Below are 20,772 nucleotides of genomic sequence, written 5' to 3'. Positions count from 1 at the left end.
AGAGGATCCGCTGAGGGGCCCCCACTGATCCGCTGGGCCTGGGATCAGGGCATCCCGGCTCCCCTCCTGTGCACTGGCTGTTTGCTCTGCTCACTGCTGCTTCCCCATCCTCCTCCTCTTCACAGCCCCTCTGTCATTCAGCCATTCATTCTAGCTGCTGGGGATATGGCATCGAACAAGACCAACAAGGCCCCTGCTCTCTGGAGCTTAATTCTTGGAGAGGAGACAGTTGACAAGAACCCAAATTGGCAGGGAAGGCCCCTCAAGGAGACTGAGTTCCTAGTTAGTGTCCAGGCCCCAGGTCCCTGAGCTGGGGGTGGGTGGGGCAGAGTGGATCTGGCCTAATTGTGGATTGGCCCTTACTGAGGACGGACGGTTATCAGGATAAATATACCCAGCTCACCATTCCTGGGGACTTACTCACCGAGTGAAAGCACCCCGCTGCGGATTAGATTACCTCTGCTCTCATGTGCTCCGGGCTGGGGGAGGGGAGGGGAACTTAGAGCCAGGGGGAGGGGGGAGACCCGCCTTCCCGTTCTGTTTTCCTTCCTAATCTGGAAGAGTCTCGCCAAAGGGGCTGAGATGAGACCATCCCTGAGCTGGTCCTGCTGTTTACATAACTCCTTCCTTAGGAAGGGCCAAGCCCTGCTCACTGCTTATATCCCTGAGCGTGGGCAACTGTAAGGAGGCCGCAGCTTCTCTGACACTCAAGAGCTACCAAGGCTGCCCAGGTGGTCATCAGGGGGTTGGGAACCTGCCTTGTCCAGAGTTCTGGACCCAACAGGATAGACAGGCCATGAGGCTGGGCGTCCCCAGACCCCCCTAGGACAGGGACTTGTCTCTCTGGGAGTCTGGGTTTCCTATCAGACGGCAGGGATGGGCAGCTGGCCCGGGGCTGCGGGGAAGGCCCCTGTGCTATGGCAGCCCGTTGCTGCTGGTGCTGGAGCTTTCAGGGCGGTGTTTGCTGCTCCTTCCTTCAGCTTGTCAGCTCCTAAGGAAGCTGCACTGGCTGCTCCTTGCCTGGGGCAATGAAAGCTGAGTGAAATTGGCCTGCAGAAGAAGGTGGGTGAGGTGGCTGGAAAATACCTTGTTCTTACGTGGGCCTCTCCTGGGCCAGGCCTCGAGAATGCAAGGCATGCTAAGGTGGGGCCGCCTGAGGGCCACGGGACTATACCTCTTCTAATTCTGCCTGGGGCTGCTGGTGGAGGAGTCCAGAATGGCAAAGGTGGGCAAGGACCACAGGGCCCTGGCGCTGGGGCTGATGTGGCAGGGCAGCCTGTAAACTCCAAGAAGGGATGGAAAAGCTGGCTCCATGCCCCACATTTACCTGCTTCCTGCTGATCTGAGACTAGAGGGCAGCACCCTTTGCCCTCAGGGATTGGATAGGACAGGGAGGTGATTTCTTTCCCCTCCTAGGGCTCAACACCTCTCTGGGAAGAAGCTTGTATCTACTTAGCAACTCCCATTTCCTGTGTGCTCTATTCCAGGCACTGTGCTAAGTCAGCACTTTATATCTATTTTTCTCATGTAGTCCCAATCCTGTGAGTAAAATGGTGGAATTCCTATTGGGCAGACAAGGAAACTGAGGCACAAAAGCAGTTAAGCAGCCTATCCGAGCAATTCAGCCATTGAGCAGAGCCCAGGTGACTGAGGATTCACCGTACAAGTTGTAACATTGAAAGTCCGCAGAGCCTGGGAGGAGAGAATGGAATTGCTCTGGGTCCTCCCTCCCCCTCAGAGAGATGGACCTTTATCTCCTCTCTCTTGGCACCTGTCCAGCTCCAGGCCTCTGGTCTTGATAGTCTTTATCACACACTAAGAAGTGGCAGGGGCTTAGGTAGGAGGAAGAAGCCTGGCTTGTTTCTATGCTGCAGTTGGGGGTGGGGGCGGAAGGGTTTAATTGATTCTCTTTAATCTGGTATTGAGTGCCATGTGTCAGTGGATCAACCCGGGTCCCCAGAGCCACAGTCTGGGGGACATCCCCCCATTGTAGGTACAAGGGGACCCAGGTTTCCTTCCACCCTGAGCCCCTAGGTGGGTACAGGAATGTGAGGGGCGCAGCTGCAGCACTTGCCCTGGAATGCAGGCGAACCGGTCCCCTCCTCCTTGGAGCAGTGGGCTGAGAGTGTCTGCACCTTAACCCTCCAGCAGCTCCCACTGGTTGTAAGGATTACGCTCAGTCAGTTGCTGAGGCCCAGGGAAGGGCTTCTTCCTCTCAGCCTGGCCGTGGTGCGCTGTTTTGCCCAGCCACCTGCCCAGGGGGGCCTCCCGACCCAAAGCTGCAGCTGTTCCATGCTGTTGCTCTGACCAGGTGCAGCCATGGGGTGCAGATGGGGGCGCACATGGTGCTGCATTTGCACAGGGCCCTGGAAGCGAGGGCGTGCACCCCTCTGGTTCTCCAGAGCCCTGCATGTCACCCTTGGGTTGCGCCTTCAAGTGATATCAGGCTACCTGTGTTCCTCCTAGTAGCTTGCTGTGTTCCTCCAGCTCAGCCTTGTTCTCTCAGGATTGAAACTTCCCCACTGCGCCCATGGCCAGGGGCTCCCCAGTCTTCCCCAGCTAGAAAAATCCAAGATTGCACGAGGTTACCCAGTGGCAGGAAGCCGACGGGCCAATGGTGCCCTCTGGTGGGGAGCAGCAGACAGTCTGCACCCCTTCCTCTCCAGGGCGGAGCCAGGACATACCTCCGTGGCCTTTGCCCATGGCTCGCTGGGCACTTTGCACCTAGCCCGCCCTCAGCTTCGAGACAGCCTGGCCTACCTCCTCATGTTGCTACTTTTGCTGGCCCGGAGAGACAGAAAACCTGCGGAATTCAGGGTGGGTTTCCTCCAGAAAGTGGTTGGGAAGCCCCAGAGAGCTTCCTCCTTCAGGGTGACTTGGGTCTGGAGGGCCCCAGGCCTGGACCTGGAAACTTAGTAGAGTAATGCCAAGGAAATTTGAGGCCTTCCTTAGCTTGAATGAGGGCTCCCGACTACTTCCGAGCAGTGTGTCTGGAATCTGTCCTCCCAGCATGTGGGAAGGGAGGGTGTATTCCTGGTCTAGAATGGTTTCAGTGGGTACCATTTTCTCTGAAGAGTGGATAGCCTGACACCTTCCTTGGGGTATGAGTAGAAGGAATATTTAGAATGGTGAGAAAGGCTGGAGCTGGACGCTGGGGGACCCCGCTGGGATGGGGCTCTGCCTTCAAGTGGACTCCTGTGTGCAGCGTCTGCCGGCTCTGTTTGCTCAAGCCAGGGGGGACATTTGCTGAGCTTGCAAGGGGACTCTGACCCTTAACCATTTTGCAGCCTTAAGGGGAAGTCTCAGGTATTTGCACCCACTGGAAATCAAAGTAAAGCTAGGAGTCTACTGTTGGCTTGCCTCCTATATTTCTGGTTCTCTTTCTTGAGGAGTTTGTGGGGGGTTTGGAGGCACCAACCCCTATCCCTCTTGCCTAGTCCTTGCCTGTCCAAATCACTAGGTGAGGATGAAGGGTGGAGAGAGAGGAGGAAGCCATACCAGAGACCCTGTGGCTGGTGGATGGGCTTGCTGGGGTTTTTCTCTGTCCCTCAAATAGACAAAACTTTGGAGAAAACTGAATAATGACGTGCCTTCTCCCTGACATCTACACTCTATGGTTTATTTGTTTGTTTGTTTGTTTTTAAGACAGGGTCTCGCCGTCACTCCGGCTAGAGTGCAGTGCTGCAGTTGTAGCTCACTGTAGCCTTGACCTCCTGGGCTCAGGCAATCCTCCTGCCTCAGCCTCCTGAGTAACTGGGACTACAGGCGCATATCACCACACCCAGCAATTTTTAAATTTTTTGTAGAGATGGGGTCTCACTGTGTTGCCCAAGCTGGTCTCCAACTCCTGTTCTCAAGTGATCCTCCCACCTCAGCCTCCTGAGTAGCTGGGACTATAGGCATGCGCCACCACACCGAGCTAATTTTTAAATTTTTTGTAGAGATGGGCTCTCACTGTTTTGCCCAGGCTGGGACATGCTACACTTTGAATGTTACTTTATTACTTTGCTTTTCTTTTCAAGGTTGCCCTTTTCATGTTTTGCTCATATTCTACCCAGAAAAGACTTAGGAGACTTAGGAGAAGTCAGTACTTTGCATCCTACCTACACTGCTCTCCTTGGAGGAAGACCTTACTCTGGATTTTACAGAGCAAATCAGATCTGATGTTTGTAGCTTCCAATGTGCTATGGAGCTTCCTCCTGCAGAGTGACTTGGGTCTGGAGAGCCTGATATTTGCAACTGATGTTTGCAGCTTCCAGTGTACCTGCTAGCCCTTTTAAACCTCACACCAGTATTTTGAGGTCAGAGTTATTGAAGAGCTTACTGAGAAAACAGGCCCTGTGAAGCTGAGCGATTTGCCCTGTGGCATGGATCATAGAGAGGGGAGCTGGCACTTGAAATCAGGTCTGGCTCGACCTCAGAATGAATGATCTTGTGTCTCTGTGTCCCAGGACTGCATCCTCTCACCAATACTTCACCAACCTAGGGATCTGTGCTCCCAAGAGCTTGTTGACATTGTAAACCCGAATCTAATCCATAAACCAAAAGCCCAGGCTCAGAATCACATTGTGGTGGAGCGGGCGTTTGGTGGAGTCCCTGATTCAAAATGTTTGACAAGGAAGTCTGACCGTTTTGTCTTCTGTTGGGTGTTTGGAGTCCAAGAGACCTGAGTTCAGAGTCCAGCATTGTCACTTCATCCAGCCTTGGCAGTGTGGGATGTGACTCTGCCTCTGAACCGCAGTTTTACCATCTGTGCTAGTGGCGTTGTGAGGATGGCAGGTAACAAAGGTGAAGCTCCTGGCCCCAGTGGGCCTTCAACGATGGCAGCTGCTCCTGCCCCCTACCGGGGTTGCACTCATTCATTGCCTGCTCTGGGGAGTCCTATGGGGTTTCTTAGCTGGCCCTGCCCATGGTGGAGAAAGAGGGATCCGCCCATTGCTGATTGGGCCCAGAGGAAATGAGGACACTGCATGAAGCCAAGACAGCAGGTGTGGCCCTGGAGAGGCCGTGGGGATTGGCCTGGACACTGGTTCCTTTTCTGCCGTTACCTAGATACCTACCAACTCCCTCTAGTTCCGGTTTGCTAGAGACAGGAAGCCAGGCCTCCTCCATGGGACCCAGAGGGCGGGGCAGGCTGTAGGACCTGAACTTCCTCGGATGTCAGGAGACCAGACCCGGGGTCCTGGGCCTTGGAACAGACATCCCGTCTGTCCATCTGGGCAGGAGCCTAGGGTAGGTGTGGCCAGCCTTGAGGGTAGGAGATCAGGACAAGCAGCTGGGAGAAGGTGTGGCCCCATAGACCGAGGCCCTGGGTGAGGGCCTTGCTTCTCTATTCCCTCCTCTGAAAACAGGTTGGGGGACTGGGGAGCAAGGCCACAAGGAAGGATCACACTGGCAGGCCTCACAGCTTGGGCCTCCAACATTCAGGAAGTTGAACCCTTTAAGTATGGCGTCATCTGGTAGTCATAGTGGCCTCTTACAGGCCAGGTTTTTGGGGTTTGGGGCTTCTGAGGAGTCAGACAATTGTGCCACTCACTGGCTTTGTTATTCAGAGCAAACACCTCTGACCTCTGCCTCTCCAAGCCCGCTTTCCTCATCCTTGCGGGGAGAATCAATTCCAGCTACAGGGGGTATTAGGGGGATTAAGGGAGACCTTGTACATGCTGCTAGAATGCCTAGCAGTGTGCCTGCTACTGATAAGTGGCAATAAACGCAGCCATTGCTTTTTAGATGTTTATTATCCTGAGGGCTAGGGATCAAGCTGTCAGCTCCCTGGACCCAGCAGGTTACCAGGGAGCTGAGAGCAAGCAAGTTGTGAACGGGGCAGGAATGAGGGTGTGGCATCCAGGGCCAGGCTGTCTGAGCCGTGGGGCTGTTGAGGGTCCCAGGAGGAGACGGAGGAGGTGGGGGTCAGCAGGTCCTATTCCTGCCCCTCTATCTATACCCTTCTTTTCTGGAGACTGGGGAGGCCTAGGGCCCCCCTGTTGGCTGCCAGGTGCCAGGGTAATGGAAGCTTACACTAGAGGGCTGATTTGGCTCCCTTGCCGCTGTTAAAAGCAGAACAGTGGGGGCCTGGAGCCTCTGGGGCTGGGCTGCTTGCCAGACTTCCGCAGAAACAGCCAATGGAGCAGTCTTGCCCCCTGCTCACTGAGGGGGTGGGGACCGCTGCACCAGCCTCACTCCAGCCCCCACCTCCCCGCACACCTTACCCCATAAGCCTGGAGCCTCAGGAGGAACCTGGAGCCTGGGCTTCTGCTTCCACCTGGTTAGGAGGGCAGGGACCATCCTGAGTGCCCCCTCCAGTCGGGGGCTGAGAAAGCCTAAGCTCTTAGAAATCAAGTGAGGGCCTGGCACTGCCAGGGCCCCTCCCTGTGACGTGGGGCCCCTCCCGCCCATTCTCTCCGCGTTGCCCTGCAGATTCAGAGTTCCAGACAGGCACTTCACTCGCCGCTGCGTGGCCCTGTCAGGAGGGAACGCAGTGCCAGGTGCCTGACTCCCAGAGGTAGGAGATCCCACAGGGCAGCCCCAGAGCCCGCCTCTAGAGCACTTTCAGTCCTGGGTGGCCAGAAGAAGTCAGCTTTGGGAGCCGGCTCTTGGTTAGGCTGGTCGGGGCTGGTGGCTTCCTGTCCCAAGGCTGGTCATTTCTCCCATGGGTGGGGCAGGTGCTAGAAGGCGTTAACTCATGAGGTGCAGGCAGGGAGGGCCCTGCCATGGGAGAGTCCCCAGGATCCCGGTTCTCACCTGCTCCCCGTGCCTTCTCTTTGCAGACGCCCTGCTGGCGGACTTGGAGTCTACCACCTCCCACATCTCTAAACGGCCTGTGTTCTTGTCGGAGGAGACCCCCTACTCATACCCAACTGGAAACCACACATACCAGGAGATTGCTGTGCCACCCCCCGTCCCCCCACCCCCATCCAGCGAGGCCCTCAATGGCACAATCCTTGACCCCTTAGACCAGTGGCAGCCCAGCGGCTCCCGATTCATCCACCAGCAGGTGAGGCGGGGACAGTGGCTGAGAAGGCCAAGAAGGCTGGGGGACAGAGGGAACTTACCTGGCAGGGGCTTAGGGAGCCAGGGGATGGAGTGGAATTGGGGCAGTTGACCCTTCCCAACCAGACACTGCTCTTCCCACTCACCACGTGAGTGGAGCAGTGACCAAGTGGTTAATCACAGGTCTCCTGGCCCGACTGTGGAAATTCCCTGGTGAGACTGGCTGTGGGCAGGAGCCTCCTGGGGGTGACTGGAGCTGCTCCTGGCCCCTGTTCCTTTTTCTCCCCTCGGGGTAGCCTCTGAGCATTCTCCTTCTCGCAGTCTCAGTCCTCATCACCTGTGTACGGCTCCAGTGCCAAAACTTCCAGTGTCTCCAACCCTCAGGACGGCGTTGGCTCTCCGTGCTCCCGAGTGGGTGAGGAGGAGCACGTCTACAGGTACTGCCCCAGTCTGCCCAGGGCACCTTCCCTCCTGCTTAGAAATCTCAGGGACCTGGCCAGGGCGGGAGGCAGCGGAGGCCTGGGAGCAGGCATGGCGACTGGGCCTTGTGGGGTTATTCTGGTTTAAGCTGCAGAAGGCCTGTCGGTGGGCCCGTCTACCTCATCAGTGTCATCTCCATGCAGTGGACATTCTGGGCTATGACAGCATCTCCGTGTAGCCGAGTTGCTGAAGCAAGACTTCCTTCCTCCCCTCTTCTTTTTTTTTTTTTTTTTTTTTTTTTGAGACAGGGTCTCGCTCTGTCGCCCAGGCTGGAGTGCAGTGGCGCAATCTCAGCTCACTGCAAGCTCCGCCTCCCGGGTTCACGCCATTCTCCTGCCTCAGCCTCCCGAGTAGCTGGGACTACAGGCGCCCGCCACCACGCCCAGCTAATTTTTTTGTATTTTTAGTAGAGACGGGGTTTCACTGTGTTAGCCAGTATTGTCTCGATCTCCTGACCTCATGATCCGCCCGCCTCTGCCTCCCAAAATGCTGGGATTACAGGCGTGAGCCACCGCGCCCGGCCTCCTCCCCTCTTCTTACCACATCCCTTCCGTACCCTCTGTCCTCTTGCAGGGGAAGACTTCGCATCTCCTCTGCCTTGTTCTCCTTGGGAATCTGGGAACTGCCAAGCCAGTACAAGGCCAGAGAGCATCTCTCACTGTCTTCTTTCCTTTGCCTCTCAAAGCTTCCCCAACAAGCAGAAATCAGCCGAGCCTTCACCCACCGTAATGAGCACGTCCCTGGGCAGCAACCTTTCTGAACTCGACCGCCTGCTGCTGGAACTGAACGCTGTGCAGCATAACCCACCGGGCTTCCCTGCAGGTAGGACCGGGTCCCTGGGGCAGGGTCTACCAGGGCCCAGGGCCCATCTGCTGACCTCTAGATCCCAGGAGGGCTCAAGGGCTGAGCAGCCTTTTTCTCTCCTCTCTGCAAGATGAGGCCAACTCAAGCCCCCCGCTTCCTGGGGCCCTGAGCCCCCACTATGGTGTCCCAGAGACTAACAGCCCCTTGGGAGGCAAAACTGGGCCCCTGACGAAAGAGAAGCCTAAGCGGAATGGGGGCCAGGGCCTGGAGGACGTGCGGCCCAGTGTGGAAAGTCTCTTGGATGAACTGGAGAGCTCCGTGCCCAGCCCCGTGTGAGTACCCACTGGGCTCTCCCCAGGTGGGGAAGGGCTGGCCCAGCCTGGCCCGGGTCCAGTGTCCGTCCCCTTAGCCCTGGTATCACCCATTCCCTCCCGTGTCTGCCGTTTGCCAGGCACTGGGGGGATAGTGGTGAGTCACATGGACACCATCCCTGCCTTCAGCCAGTCACTGCCAGTCAGAAAGGACAGACATTGTGCACGCCGAGGGCGCCTGGAGCTTAGCAGCTCTTAGCACAGGCTTTGGGGCCACACAGTGGGGTTCACATCTTGGCTCTGACAGTTACTGTCAGCTCTCAAGCCTTAGTTTTCCCATCTGTAAAATGGGACAAGAACTTATGGGATCACTGGAATAAGACCACCTACCTCAATAAGGGTGAGAACCAGTAATCTCTGTAAAGTGCTTGGAATGGTTTCTGGTGTGTAGTGCGTGGCACCCATGGTGAGTGCCCAACACGCAAGCTCTTACCAGTGCCATTGTTACTGCAGTAGCCTCACCTCCATGTCCAGTGTTGTGGAGGAAACATAGGGCGCTTGGGCTTGTTTCATAGGCCAGCTTTCACTTGGGCTGGGGGCTAGAGGAGTCTTCCTGGCACTTCCTGGTGCCACTGAACTGCCCTTTCTTCTGACCCAATGATGGGTCCCCAGGAGAGACTGGGAGCTGGTGGGCCTCCCTGGGGTTGGGGATGGTGAGACCCCAGTGTCCGAGGTGAGAGGTCGATTTGATCCCCCGGAAGTGTGGGGCCGACTCTGGGCTCCCCACTGATGCCGTGCCCACCCTGCAGCCCTGCCATCACTGTGAACCAGGGCGAGATGAGCAGCCCACAGCGTGTCACCTCCACCCAACAGCAGACGCGCATCTCGGCCTCCTCTGCCACCAGGGAGCTGGATGAGCTGATGGCTTCGCTGTCGGATTTCAAGGTGCCCTGTGAACCCTCCATCTTCCCTGCCCTGCCGCCCCTCCCTCATCCTTCTCCTCCCTTACCTCAGTGTGGGTAGCTGGACCTTAGCATCTCAGTGTTTGGGTGCCTTGCCCCTGAGCCAGGGACACTGTCATGCCCTGGCCTTGCTGTGATGCCAGGAGACAGGGGAGGGAGGGCCAGGTCAGCCTGCCTGAGGATTGCAGTAGCCAGTGAAGGCAGACAAGCTGGAGAAGTGCTCGGCTGGGACATTCCTTCCTCCCTGGGTGCTCCCAGCCACTCAGGTCGAGGGGATCAGGAGGCTGGGACGCTGGGACAAAGAACCTTGTGTTGATGGCTGCTCTGGGTGGGGGAGAGCATTCTCTGCTGGGCCATGTGGGACTTGGGAGCCTGTGCCTGGGAGGTCATTTGCCCTGGAGCCCCATCTCCCACGCTAGCTGTCCTCAACACATCCTCTTTCTTTCTGCCTCTGATCCTGAATCCACAAGCCTCCCTTGCTACCCTTCTCCCATCCTTCCCTCTCACCCTCCAGGGCCTCTGAGTTCCCATGAGTGTGTCTGTGGGAAACCATGGGGCCAGCCTTGCACAAGGTACCTGCCCTTCCCCTCCCCTGCCGGGCCTCCCCAGTCCTGCCAGGCCTGAGATGTTTAATTTAGAGGATTCAGTGTTTCCATGGGGATTAATATTGACAGAACTCATCAGCAGTTGCTGACTTCACACTTCCACGTGGGTCAGCTGGAGACCTTTGGGGCATGACCTAGGGAATATGAGAGGGGAGTGAACGGTCCCTGCACCCTTCGCCCTGACGGTGTCTCCTAGCCTCCCTTCAGCTGAGGTTTCATGGTGGGAGATGGGAGTGTGGCTGGGGTGGAGGGTTGAGCCTGGCCCTGTGGCCCTTGCGTGCTGTAGTTCCAGCTCCAGGCCAATGGTTCTGAGCAGCCATGGTCAGAAGCAAGTAAGTTGGATTCAGGGCCTGGCCTGAGGGAGCTGTGCCCCAGTGCTTTTAAGGCTGCCGTTTTCTCAGACATCCTGTGTCCTGATGCCAGGAGAAGCAGCAGTGGTTTTAGTCAGATCCCTGGAGCAAGGACTTGGAAGACGTAGAGGACTTGGGGTGTAGGAAAGCTGGGATTGTCCAGAGGGACATGGCCGAATTGGGCCAGTGTCCGAGGCGGGCTCAGCAGCCCCCTGGGGCTGGCTCTCCCTCCATTTGTGCCTGGGGCTGTCTTCCCAGCCACCTGGCTCCCCATGTGTCCACCTCACCGTGGTCTTTCTTTCTCATACCCTCCCTGGGTGGCTCCACAGGCACAGCTTGGTGGCTGCTTTCTCTTGCTTGGGTTTGGTGAGGGCTAAGCACATGAAGCCCAGGGAAGCCTTTTTGGGGTCTGGGTCTCCTTCAAGGGTCAGTCCTGTGCGTCAGCTTTGCAGCCACCTTGGTCAGCCCTAAGGCCGTGCCCACCTCCTGCAGGGTGCAGCCATCCTCACTCCCCTCATCTCTCTCTCTCGTCTCCCCTCTGCCTTTCTCTCTTCTCCTCCAGACCAGCTCCTCCACTGTGGCTCTGAGTGCCCCGGGGCTGCTGTCCAGCTCTGCTCCATCCTCATACTGCTCCCTTCCTCCTTCTCCTCCTCCCATGCCATCTGTATTTCTGCCACTCACCACTACACCTTCCCCTCGAGGCCAGGGCCACACTCCGGAGTTCCCTTGTACTGAGCAGAGTGGACGAGGCCTTCTACCTCCTGTAGCCCCCAGCTGGCTTGATTTGGCTGGTCTTGGGGTGATGCCTGACACCCTCAACTCAAGGTCTCCCTCTGTGGAGGGTTCTCTGTGGGCAGTGAGCACAGAGAGCCAGGGTCGAGATTGGAGGCACCTGCCGACCATCACAAGTGAGCTCTCTGGGGCTCCCCGCTGCCACACTGTACCCTGTGCTGGAAGTATAGCTCTCCAGGAGCCTGGGGAGCCCCAGGGGCCACCAGCCAGCCCTTCGTGCCCAGAGGAGGCCTTGGCTGCCACATGGGAGCAGCCATGGGCTTCGGAGGTATTCAGGCCTGAGAGAATGCCCCCCTCTGGAGCTGCTCGAAGCTTCCAAGAAGTAGCAGAGCCAGCTGTAGTGGCAGTGGACCGGCAGGCCATCTTCCCAGATACCTGGACTCTCACGGAGGAACACGGCCTACAGCAGGAGAGGCCAAGGCCAGAGCCAGGGAGGCTGGGAAGCAGCTCCCCTGCCTCAGTTACCATGGAGCAGCTAGGTGCAAAGATGACCGAGAGGGGAAGTGTGGCCAGGCCAACCCAGGGACCTGAAACCCCAAGGAGCCCAGAGGGCACCACCGAAGCTGCCACCCAGGCCGGGAAGGAACAGCCAGAGCTTCCATGTGCCATGGCCATGGGCACACCCAGCACCACGGAGAGGATTTCCACCTCTGGCCAGGCAGGCGCCAGCTCGCATGGCTGCTGGGCATGGCCCTTGGCGGGTCTGAGTGTGGGCCGCTCCTCGCTAAATGCATGCAGCCTCCCACTCTGCGCATGTCTGCTTGGGCAGAAAATGCTGAGACACTGTGGCTGGACCTGACAGTCAGCACTTGGCAGTGGGCTCTGTGGACCCGGCATTTCTCATAGCCTCAACCCACCTTTTGCTTTGTTAAGGCTTTTTCCTTTCAGATGAGCTGGCCTTGACATTCTGATGTGGTGAAATGGTTAGAAGCATGGACTTTGGAACCAGATAGACCTAGATACAAACCACATGTCTAACACTTGCTACCTCTGTGACCTTGGGCAACCCCCTCCCTCAGCCTCAGTTTTCTCATCTGTAAAGTGGGGAGAATTTCCATCAAGATTGTCCAGAGACCTAAATGAGATAATTCCTGGAAAGTGTTTCGAACACAGCATGTGGTCCCTCAATAGGCCGTGGCTGACAGTACTTTTATTACTTGCTTTTTGCTTAATTAAAACTTTATGCCGGGCCGGGCATGGTGGCTCATGCCTGTAATCCCAGCACTTTGGGAGGCCGAGGCGGGCAGATCACCTGAGGTTGGGAGTTCGAGACCAGCCTGACCAACATGGAGAAACCCCATCTCTACTAAAAATACAAAAAGATTAGCTGGGCATAGTGGTGCATGCCTGTAATCCCAGCTACTCGGGAGGGTGAGGCAGGAGAATCACTTGAACCCGGGACGCAGAGGTTGCGGTGAGCCAAGATCACGCCATTGCACTCCAGCCTGGGTAACAAGAGCAAAACTCGGTCTCAAAAAACAAAAAAAACAAAAAACTTTATGCCTCACCCTGGCACAGTGGCTTATGCCTGTAATCCCAGCACTTTGGGAGGCTGAGGCAAGAGGATCGCTTGAGCCCAGGAGTTTGAGGCTGCAGTGAGTTGTGATCGCACCACTGCACTCAGCCCGAGCAACAAAGCAAGACACTGTCTCAAAAAAAAAAAAAAATCCCCCAAGCTTTATGCCTCTTTGGAAAACAAAACGAAACAACCAAAAACCCCCAAAACACTACCAACAAGTATAATAGCATAATATAATATTAGCATAATAATATAAATAAGAAAAAAAACTAGTTAAAAAAGTTCCTGGTTAGCTGAGCACGGTGGCTCACGCCTGTAATCCCAGCACTTTGGGAGGCCGAGGCAGGCTGATCACGAGGTTAGGAGTTTGAGACCAGCCTAACCAACATGGTGAAACTCCGTCTCTACTAAAAAAAAAAATACAAAAATTAGCCAGGCGTGGTGGTGCATGCCTTTAATCCCAGCTACTCAGGAGGCTGAGGCGGGAGAATCTCTTGAACCCAGGAGGCGGAGGTTGCAGTGAGACCACATCGCTCCACTGCACTCCAGCCTGGGCGACAGAGCAAGACTCTGTCCCCCCCCAAAAAAAGTTCCTGGAAGGAAAGACTTTTTCTATGATAAATTAAAAAAAGTCGTATGCCTTGTCAATGGCATGCGCTTACATCCTCTGGAATAATTCTTGTGCAAACCCTGTGCGGTAAGCCAAGAAAATCTTGTGGTTCCATTTTAAGGAAGAGGAAGCTGAGGCCCATGGCACTTAAGTGCCTTGCCCAAGGTCAGTGGCCAACTTGGAGGTGAATGCTGGGTCAGAGGTCTCACTCGCAGCCTGTGCTTCTGGAGCCAGTCCGATCTGCCCCCTCCGCATGCCTCCACCCACCTCCGCTGGTCCAATCTGCCCCCTCCCCGTGCCTCCACCCACCTCCGCTTGGCTCTTTGGTGGTTTTCTTTTGTGCTCCCTCTCCTGAGGCATCTGAGTGTGGCCTGAGCAGCGTCGTGCAAGCTGGGAGTGGGATGGTGACAGCCTCCCCTCCCCCTCCCCCTAGATCCGATCTGTGATCAGGAGGAGCCGGGAGACGGGCCACGCACACCCCATGTCCCGGGAGCCCTCCCCTCGCCGCCGGCTGGACCCTGCCACCTTGAGCAGGACCCCATCCCAGGAACAGCTCATCGCAGAGCTGCAGGGGCGGCTGGGCATCCAGCCTGAGGCAGAGGAGCCGGCGGAGGCAGCGGGGCCCTCTGCCCAGGACTGGCTGACCGAGGGCATCATCATCACTGTGCAGCCACGTGGGAAGCGGGCCGGGGGGCAGCTCATAGAGAAGGTGGCGAGGAGATGCCCATGGCTGGGGCTGGGCCAGAGCCAAGCACCTGGGGTTCAGGTTCTTCCCTGGCCCCAGTGCTGGCTGGAGGGGAGATCTGGGGAGAGGGTGGGGGTTTCTTGCCTCCTGTGACCTTGGAAGACTGGCCCCACTCTTGGTGCAGAGTGGGAAGGCCCAGGGGGAGCCTGGGGAGGTCCCCCCACCCCTGTGGGCTGAGCTGGCGATTTCTTCCTCATCGCTCTCCCTCCTTTCTTCTCCCCAGGTTGTCTTCCCTCCTGGCTCTCCCATTCCCCTGAGAAGAACCATCTCTGTCCTGGCTTCTCCTTCTGTCCCTTTGCTCCAGCATCGCACAGACGCCGCGGCCAGCAGCTCTTCTCCCCTGCCCAGCCTGCTCGCCTCCTCCCCCCTGGGGCCCTCAGCTTATACCTGTGGTTTTTCTGGGGTCCAGAGTGCAGGGGAAGAGCCCCATGATGAGGGGGTACAGGGCCCTGCCCTTCCCACTCCTGCACCCCACACCATGAGGTCCGTGGGCTGCCAGACCGATGAGGACCCGCTCTTCCCCCCGATGCAGGCAGGCCTTAAAGGAGCCCCTCCCTTTCTGTCCCGTCCTAATGCCTGAACCATCCCCCACTCTGCAGACACACATGTGCACACACACACACACACTCAGATACCCTCCATCCCTCCGTCCACAAGCCCCAGCACAGTAACCACAGTCCTGCCTTAAACCTTGACCCCGGTCTTCCCCCACTCAGAAGGTCCGCTGCCCTCTTGCTTTTCTGTGGGTCCACCCATGTCTGCTCCTTCCTCGACTGGTCCTTGGTACTGCCCCGGGCTCCCATCGAGGAAGGAAGCCACTCCAGAAGGGAGACCAGAAACCTGTCTCCTCCCTTCCAGCCCCCAGGCCCAGCGCCGTGAGGCCTCATCACTGAGCCCAGCCGCCTCCCCTTGCCATGTCCTCTGCCTTTGGTTGACTCCTCTCCCTGTCCTTCTTCCTTTCTCCCTGGGCCTCTCTCTCAGGGCTCTTTTTCTCCAGATTTTTTCCCCCAATTTTGGTCCTGCCGGTGGGGGAGAAACCCTCAGATCTCATCCTAGATTCCCTTTTAGTCCAGTGACAAGGTCTTGTATTCTTTCTTAATTTTTAAAAAAGATTTCTTATCCTCATCTCTTCCCCTATCTAAGATCCAGGGCCTGGAGCAAAGAGCGGATGGGGAGCGGTGCTGGGCGGCCGGCTGGCCTCGGGACGGCGGGCGGAGCAGCCCCGGAGGGCAGGACGAGGGAGGGGTCAGTGCCAAGGCTGGGCTGGGTGTCCTGCGTGTCGTGCTGTCCCTGGGCTTGGCCATGCCTGCTGGGTGCCCTGAGCCTTTCTGACCCCAGTGGGCCCCTGTGACCACCAGGAGTCCTGCTGACGTCACTCCCACTTTAGGGCTCCTGGTCCCTGGAGGAGGTTGTACTTCTTGTCTCCATCAGCTCATCTGTCCAGGAGGGAGAAAAGTACCCCCATCCCCGTGCTGCCAGACACCGTACCCTGAGCCTCAGTAGTCCTGACCAGCCCCTTCCCTGTCTCCACAGTTCATGGCCCAGGGGAAGACAGGGAGCAGCTCACCCCCTGTGGGGCCCCCGAAGCCCGGGAGCCAGCTAGACAGCATGCTGGGGAGCCTGCAGTCCGACCTGAACAAGCTGGGGGTCGCCACGGTCGCCAAAGGAGTCTGCGGGGCCTGCAAGAAGCCCATCGCCGGGCAGGTGATGAGGGGAGTGGGCAGGGTTGTGGCCAGTGGACTCCTGCAGGGGCGGGGGTGCTCCGGGGCTGGCCGAGGCCCTGGACCGCATTCCATCTCCTCCTCAGGTTGTGACCGCCATGGGGAAGACGTGGCACCCCGAGCACTTCGTCTGCACCCACTGCCAGGAGGAGATCGGATCACGGAACTTCTTCGAGCGGGATGGACAGCCCTACTGTGAAAAGGACTACCACAACCTCTTCTCCCCACGCTGCTACTACTGCAACGGCCCCATCCTGGATGTGAGTTCCTCATCCGGCACTGCGCCCGCTTCCACTCATTCCAGCTTCACCGCAGTCCTCTGAGCGTGCAGGGGGTGCCGTGGGAGGCTGAGAGAGGTCACATGCCCGAGGCTCACAGGGATAGGGAACAGTGGGGCCGGATTCACACCCACATCTGAACCACAGCCTGTCCCGATGTGCATCGGGCAGCCTCACCTCCCTTCAGCTCCCATCTCGATTCCCTTCTATGGAGACTCCCAGGACTCAGGAGCCCTGAGGAGATAAATGGAGTTGGATGCCAGCAGCCTCACTCTACTGCTCTGTGAACTTAGGAAATGCCTGGCCTCTCTGAGCTTAGGTTTCTTCACTTATAAAATGGGACTCACAGTAGAACTTGTGCCCTCTACTTGGGGTGAGGATTAGAGGAGAGGGTGTGTGTCTGGCTTGTCCCATCCTGAGTAACTCTGAATTCTTAGAGGCATTGGCAGCACCGTTAGGAGAGACCCCCATCTTGGGAGTGTTTTGCTCTGTCTATGGCTATGAGCTGCGGGTGGAAGGATGGCCTTGCTAGGCGTCTCAGTTGTGAGATCTGCCCAGAGCTCAGCCTTGATCCCACACTTTGCTTCACAGAAAGTGGTGACAGCCCTTGACCGGACGTGGCACCCTGAACACTTCTTCTGTGCCCAGTGTGGAGCCTTCTTTGGTCCCGAAGGTACTGGGCTGGACCGGCGGACTGACCCACTGCCTCTTAGGAGGGCCAGGGAGGTGGGGGTGGGAGATGCTGCTGAGGTTGGAGTCAGAGTGGCTCCACTTCTGGAAGCTGGAATGAACTGTGCCTCCAAAACCCCCGCTCCCCAGGGTTCCACGAGAAGGACGGCAAGGCCTACTGCCGCAAAGACTACTTCGACATGTTTGCACCCAAGTGTGGCGGCTGCGCCCGGGCCATCCTGGAGAACTATATCTCAGCCCTCAACACGCTGTGGCATCCTGAGTGCTTCGTGTGCCGGGTAAGGAGCCTCTGACCACATCTGGAGGGGCGAGGAGCAGGCAGTGGGGAGAGAGGGGTCTTCCTCATTGTGCTGTCTGGATCCAGCTCAGAGGCCTCATCTGGGGTTATTAATTGGGGGAGCAGGCAGGGGATCTCCTTCCTCCAGTCCAGTAGGTCCTGGGCCAGGGTTTGTACTGAGGCTGGGACAAATCAGGAGCAAGGTAGGCGTGTCCCCCAGTCCAGCCCTGGACCATTCCTATTGTGCAGCGGCCCTGGGCCATTCCTATTGGGGAGGAGAGTGTGTGAGAATTAAATGAGATAATGCGAGTATTTAGCAGACTCAACAGAAATGGGCAGTGGTTTCCAAAACCACTGCATTCTGGGGGCCCCACAGGGGTTATTAATGATTCAACAAGGGCTCTCTGACCAAATGAGTTTGGGAAACACTGTTCCCTGCAGGACTTCTCAGAGCCTTTTCTTTTCTTTTTTTTTTTTTTTTTTTTTTTTTGAGACGGAGTCTCACTCTGTTGCCCAGACTGGAGTGCAGTGGCACGATCTTGGCTGACTGTAACCTCCGCCTCCTGGGTTCCAGTGATTCTCCCGCCTCAGCCTCCCAAGTAGCTGAGATTACAGGCACACGCCCCCATGCCTGGCTAATTTTTTAGTAGAGACGGGGTTTCACCATGTTGGCCAGGCTGGTCTTGAACTCCCGACCTCAGGTGATCCGCCTCCCTTGGCCTCCCAAAGTGCTGGGATTACAGGTGTGAGCCACCTCACCCAGCCCCTCTCAGAGGCTTTTCTATCTATATGTGATGTGAATCTCCAATGAGAATCTAGGAGGCAGAGTTTGACTACAGACCAGCGTCACACCTGTGTTTCTGGGAACACTGTTACAGCCACCTGGCTAAGTGCTCAGGAGTCAGACCTGTGTATGGATCCAGGCTGTGAACTCAGTAGCCGCATGACCCTGGGCAAGTTACTTCACCTGTGTGCCTCAGTTGCCTCTCCTGTTGGGAGAACTAAATAATCCCAGCACTGTGGGAAGCCGAGGTGGGAGGATTGCCGGAGGCCGCGTTTGACCAGCACGGGCAATATAGTGAGACCCCCATCTCTACAAAAAAAATTTAATAAAATAAAAACGAAAAATAAGCGTTTAGGACAACATGGCACATAGGAAATGCCTAGCAAGTAGGAGTCACTCCGAGTGTGCCCACTATGCCCATCTCGGCCCCATCACACTGGGTGCTGCTCTAGCCCGATGGACACCTCCCTGAGCCCCTCTCTCTGCCTGGCAGGAATGCTTCACGCCATTCGTCAACGGCAGCTTCTTCGAGCATGATGGGCAGCCCTACTGTGAGGTGCACTACCACGAGCGGCGCGGCTCGCTGTGCTCCGGCTGCCAGAAGCCCATCACCGGCCGCTGCATCACCGCCATGGCCAAGAAGTTCCACCCCGAGCACTTCGTCTGTGCCTTCTGCCTCAAGCAGCTCAACAAGGGCACCTTCAAGGAGCAGAACGACAAGCCTTACTGTCAGAACTGCTTCCTCAAGCTCTTCTGCTAGACGCCCTGCCCCTGTCTCTGTCCCCCTTCCCCAGCCAGCATCCCCAACTGCTACTGTGACCCAGAGACTTCGCCCGGGGGTGAAGGGGTAAGCCCGACTGAAACTGGAACCCTTGTCCTCCGCTGGTGCGGGATGGACAGAGGGCCGTGAGGGGTCCCCCTGCTTGTCTTCACCCCTGCCAGAGCCTCTGGGCCCCCTCCTCCCTCCTGCAGCTCTCCCTAGGCTGCCCACTCTCCATCTTCCCCAGGGGTAGAGGCTGGGGGCTCCACCCCAGCCCACGTACGTCCCCATGAACTGGCCTGGCCAGCACCCCACACTGGAGCCATCTCTTCCTCATATTTTAGCAGTGCAGCCAGGGGGCAGGGAAGGGCAGGCAGGGTCTGTTGGGGTCTCTTTTTATCCTTATTCCTCCCCCGACCTAATTGTCTTCGTTCTGTGATTATTGGGGGACACCGGGCTCCCTCCAGACAATGCCAGCATAAATCCATCCATCCAAAGGCAGAGAACCCAAGGGGCCATGGAAGGTTCTCTGTGCTCCTCCTACCCTTCCAGTGCCCTAGGCCTGGCGACTGCCCCTGCCTTTTAGACCCGCCCTCCCCTTTTATACCTGCTCTGGTTCTACTGAGAAAAGCCTCTCCAGCAATAATGTTTTCTAGTCACTTCCTCCGTCTCCGGGACGGCGTGCCTGGACACTGTACCGACTTTGATAGATTTCTACACTGAGGTTTGAATTCATATCACCTGAGTTGCTTTTACTTCTCTATACAAAATGATTTTGAAGAGATTTTAAAGACGTTCCCTTTTGTATTCTCTTCCTCGTCCACCACCACTGGGCCTGTCGCTGATGGTGGCTCTGGTGTGAAGTTTGCTTTGTACTGAGGGTTGGGGTGGGGAAGCAATTTGTATTTTATTTTTTCTTAGCACAAGCAGGTGAACTTGGAGCAGCTCTGTGACTCCCCCTCTTTCACTTCATAGCTCACCAGGACTGTTTTTATAAACTGCTGTATTTGGAAACTCCTTTACTTCCCTGGCCAGCAAGCTCTTCACTGAAACTGGTTGAAGGGTGTTGCACCCTTTTGGGCCTAGAATTCTGAACTTCATCTGTTCTGTTTCTGTGGGAGAAGGGGAAGTATGTTTTGGGGGGCTGCTGCTTGTCTGAGTAAGCCCTCAGGAGCCTCTGCTCCCCTGTGAACCCACTGAACCTTCCGAGCCCCCACCGCTTCTGTGGGGCTCTCTCTTCTGCCTTCTCAGGAAAGCTGTTGTCTGATTTTGGCCATCAGGACTCTGATGTCTCTTTGGTCTTGTTGATTTCCTCTGGGCATATCCCTTCCCCAGATCTGCTCTCCCCAGATCTGCTCCTCCCCTTTCACAGGTGGGATCGGCACTTAGGGGGTCTGGAAAGAAGGTCATAAGGGAGCCTGATAGGATTTGGGGCAGAGGGACAGGCTGCTCTGGCAAAACCCCCCAGAGCTCTTTACCGAGGATGAAAGAGGAGCCAGGCCTTGGGCTCCTGATCAAGAGAAAGGGGCCCCACCGGGGTCTAACGGTCAGAGTCCAAACCACTCCACTGGCCTTCTGGCAGCAGCCGAGTGTGCTGAAGAGGGTCCCTCCTTTGTGGGGGAAGGTCAGCCTGGCCCCTCCAAAGGTCTGATGTCTCCACTTTCACCCACAGGCCTTACCGCTCTGTTTATAGTGACCCACCCTAGACCCTCCCCAAGAGGGACTGGGGTTTCTGGGGTCCATTCTCTGAGTCAATGGTTATTTGAAAATTTGATTTTGATTTTATTTTTTCTCTGTAAACTTCTAACCTGGCTTTTCCCATTTCAATTCCTGTGATTTATGCCAATAAAGTTTGCCCATGATTTTCACCTGTGCTAGTGCTGTTTCTTGGTGGTCTGAACCTCATGGTCCCAGCAGAGACCAAACCCACCCCAGATGCAGCTGGGTCACCAGATGGAGGGCAAATTGTGGATGTTTCCTTTCCTGAGGTCAAAATCCCTGGGGCTGGGGTCCGTGGTCCTTGCCTGTGGTCACAGGTCCTCCCCGTGGGCTTTGCTCTTGCCTGGGCAGTTGGTGAGGACAGGCTGGGGAGCA

At 56.8% G+C, this 20,772-nt stretch overlaps 1 protein-coding gene across 12 annotated transcripts in view; it reads left to right on the top strand.

The window, feature by feature from the left end:
- PXN (paxillin) overlaps positions 1 to 20,546 on the top strand; it is a 57,826-nt gene extending 37,280 nt beyond the window's left edge. For 2 of the 12 annotated variants that reach the window (XM_055237152.2, XM_063614654.1), the window contains 11 exons: positions 6,768 to 6,994; positions 7,312 to 7,427; positions 8,156 to 8,292; positions 8,405 to 8,606; positions 9,395 to 9,530; positions 15,312 to 15,413; positions 15,702 to 15,872; positions 15,976 to 16,149; positions 16,759 to 16,840; positions 16,987 to 17,135; positions 18,412 to 20,546. In XM_055237152.2, coding sequence (XP_055093127.1) covers positions 6,768 to 6,994; positions 7,312 to 7,427; positions 8,156 to 8,292; positions 8,405 to 8,606; positions 9,395 to 9,530; positions 15,312 to 15,413; positions 15,702 to 15,872; positions 15,976 to 16,149; positions 16,759 to 16,840; positions 16,987 to 17,135; positions 18,412 to 18,678 — 1,763 coding nt within the window. In that variant the 3' untranslated portion in view covers positions 18,679 to 20,546. Of the gene's footprint in view, positions 1 to 6,767; positions 6,995 to 7,311; positions 7,428 to 8,155; positions 8,293 to 8,404; positions 8,607 to 9,394; positions 9,531 to 11,064; positions 11,953 to 13,856; positions 14,190 to 14,391; positions 14,701 to 15,311; positions 15,414 to 15,701; positions 15,873 to 15,975; positions 16,150 to 16,758; positions 16,841 to 16,986; positions 17,136 to 18,411 lie in introns of all 12 variants that reach the window. The other 10 variants (XM_063614655.1, XM_063614653.1, XM_055237153.2 and 7 more) reach the window with 8 other exon arrangements.
- The last annotated feature ends 226 nt before the right edge of the window (positions 20,547 to 20,772 follow it).

This window comes from Symphalangus syndactylus, chromosome 13, assembly GCF_028878055.3.
Source record: "Symphalangus syndactylus isolate Jambi chromosome 13, NHGRI_mSymSyn1-v2.1_pri, whole genome shotgun sequence".
NCBI lineage: Eukaryota > Metazoa > Chordata > Mammalia > Primates > Hylobatidae > Symphalangus > Symphalangus syndactylus.
This window is presented reverse-complemented; position numbering and strand designations above follow the sequence as displayed.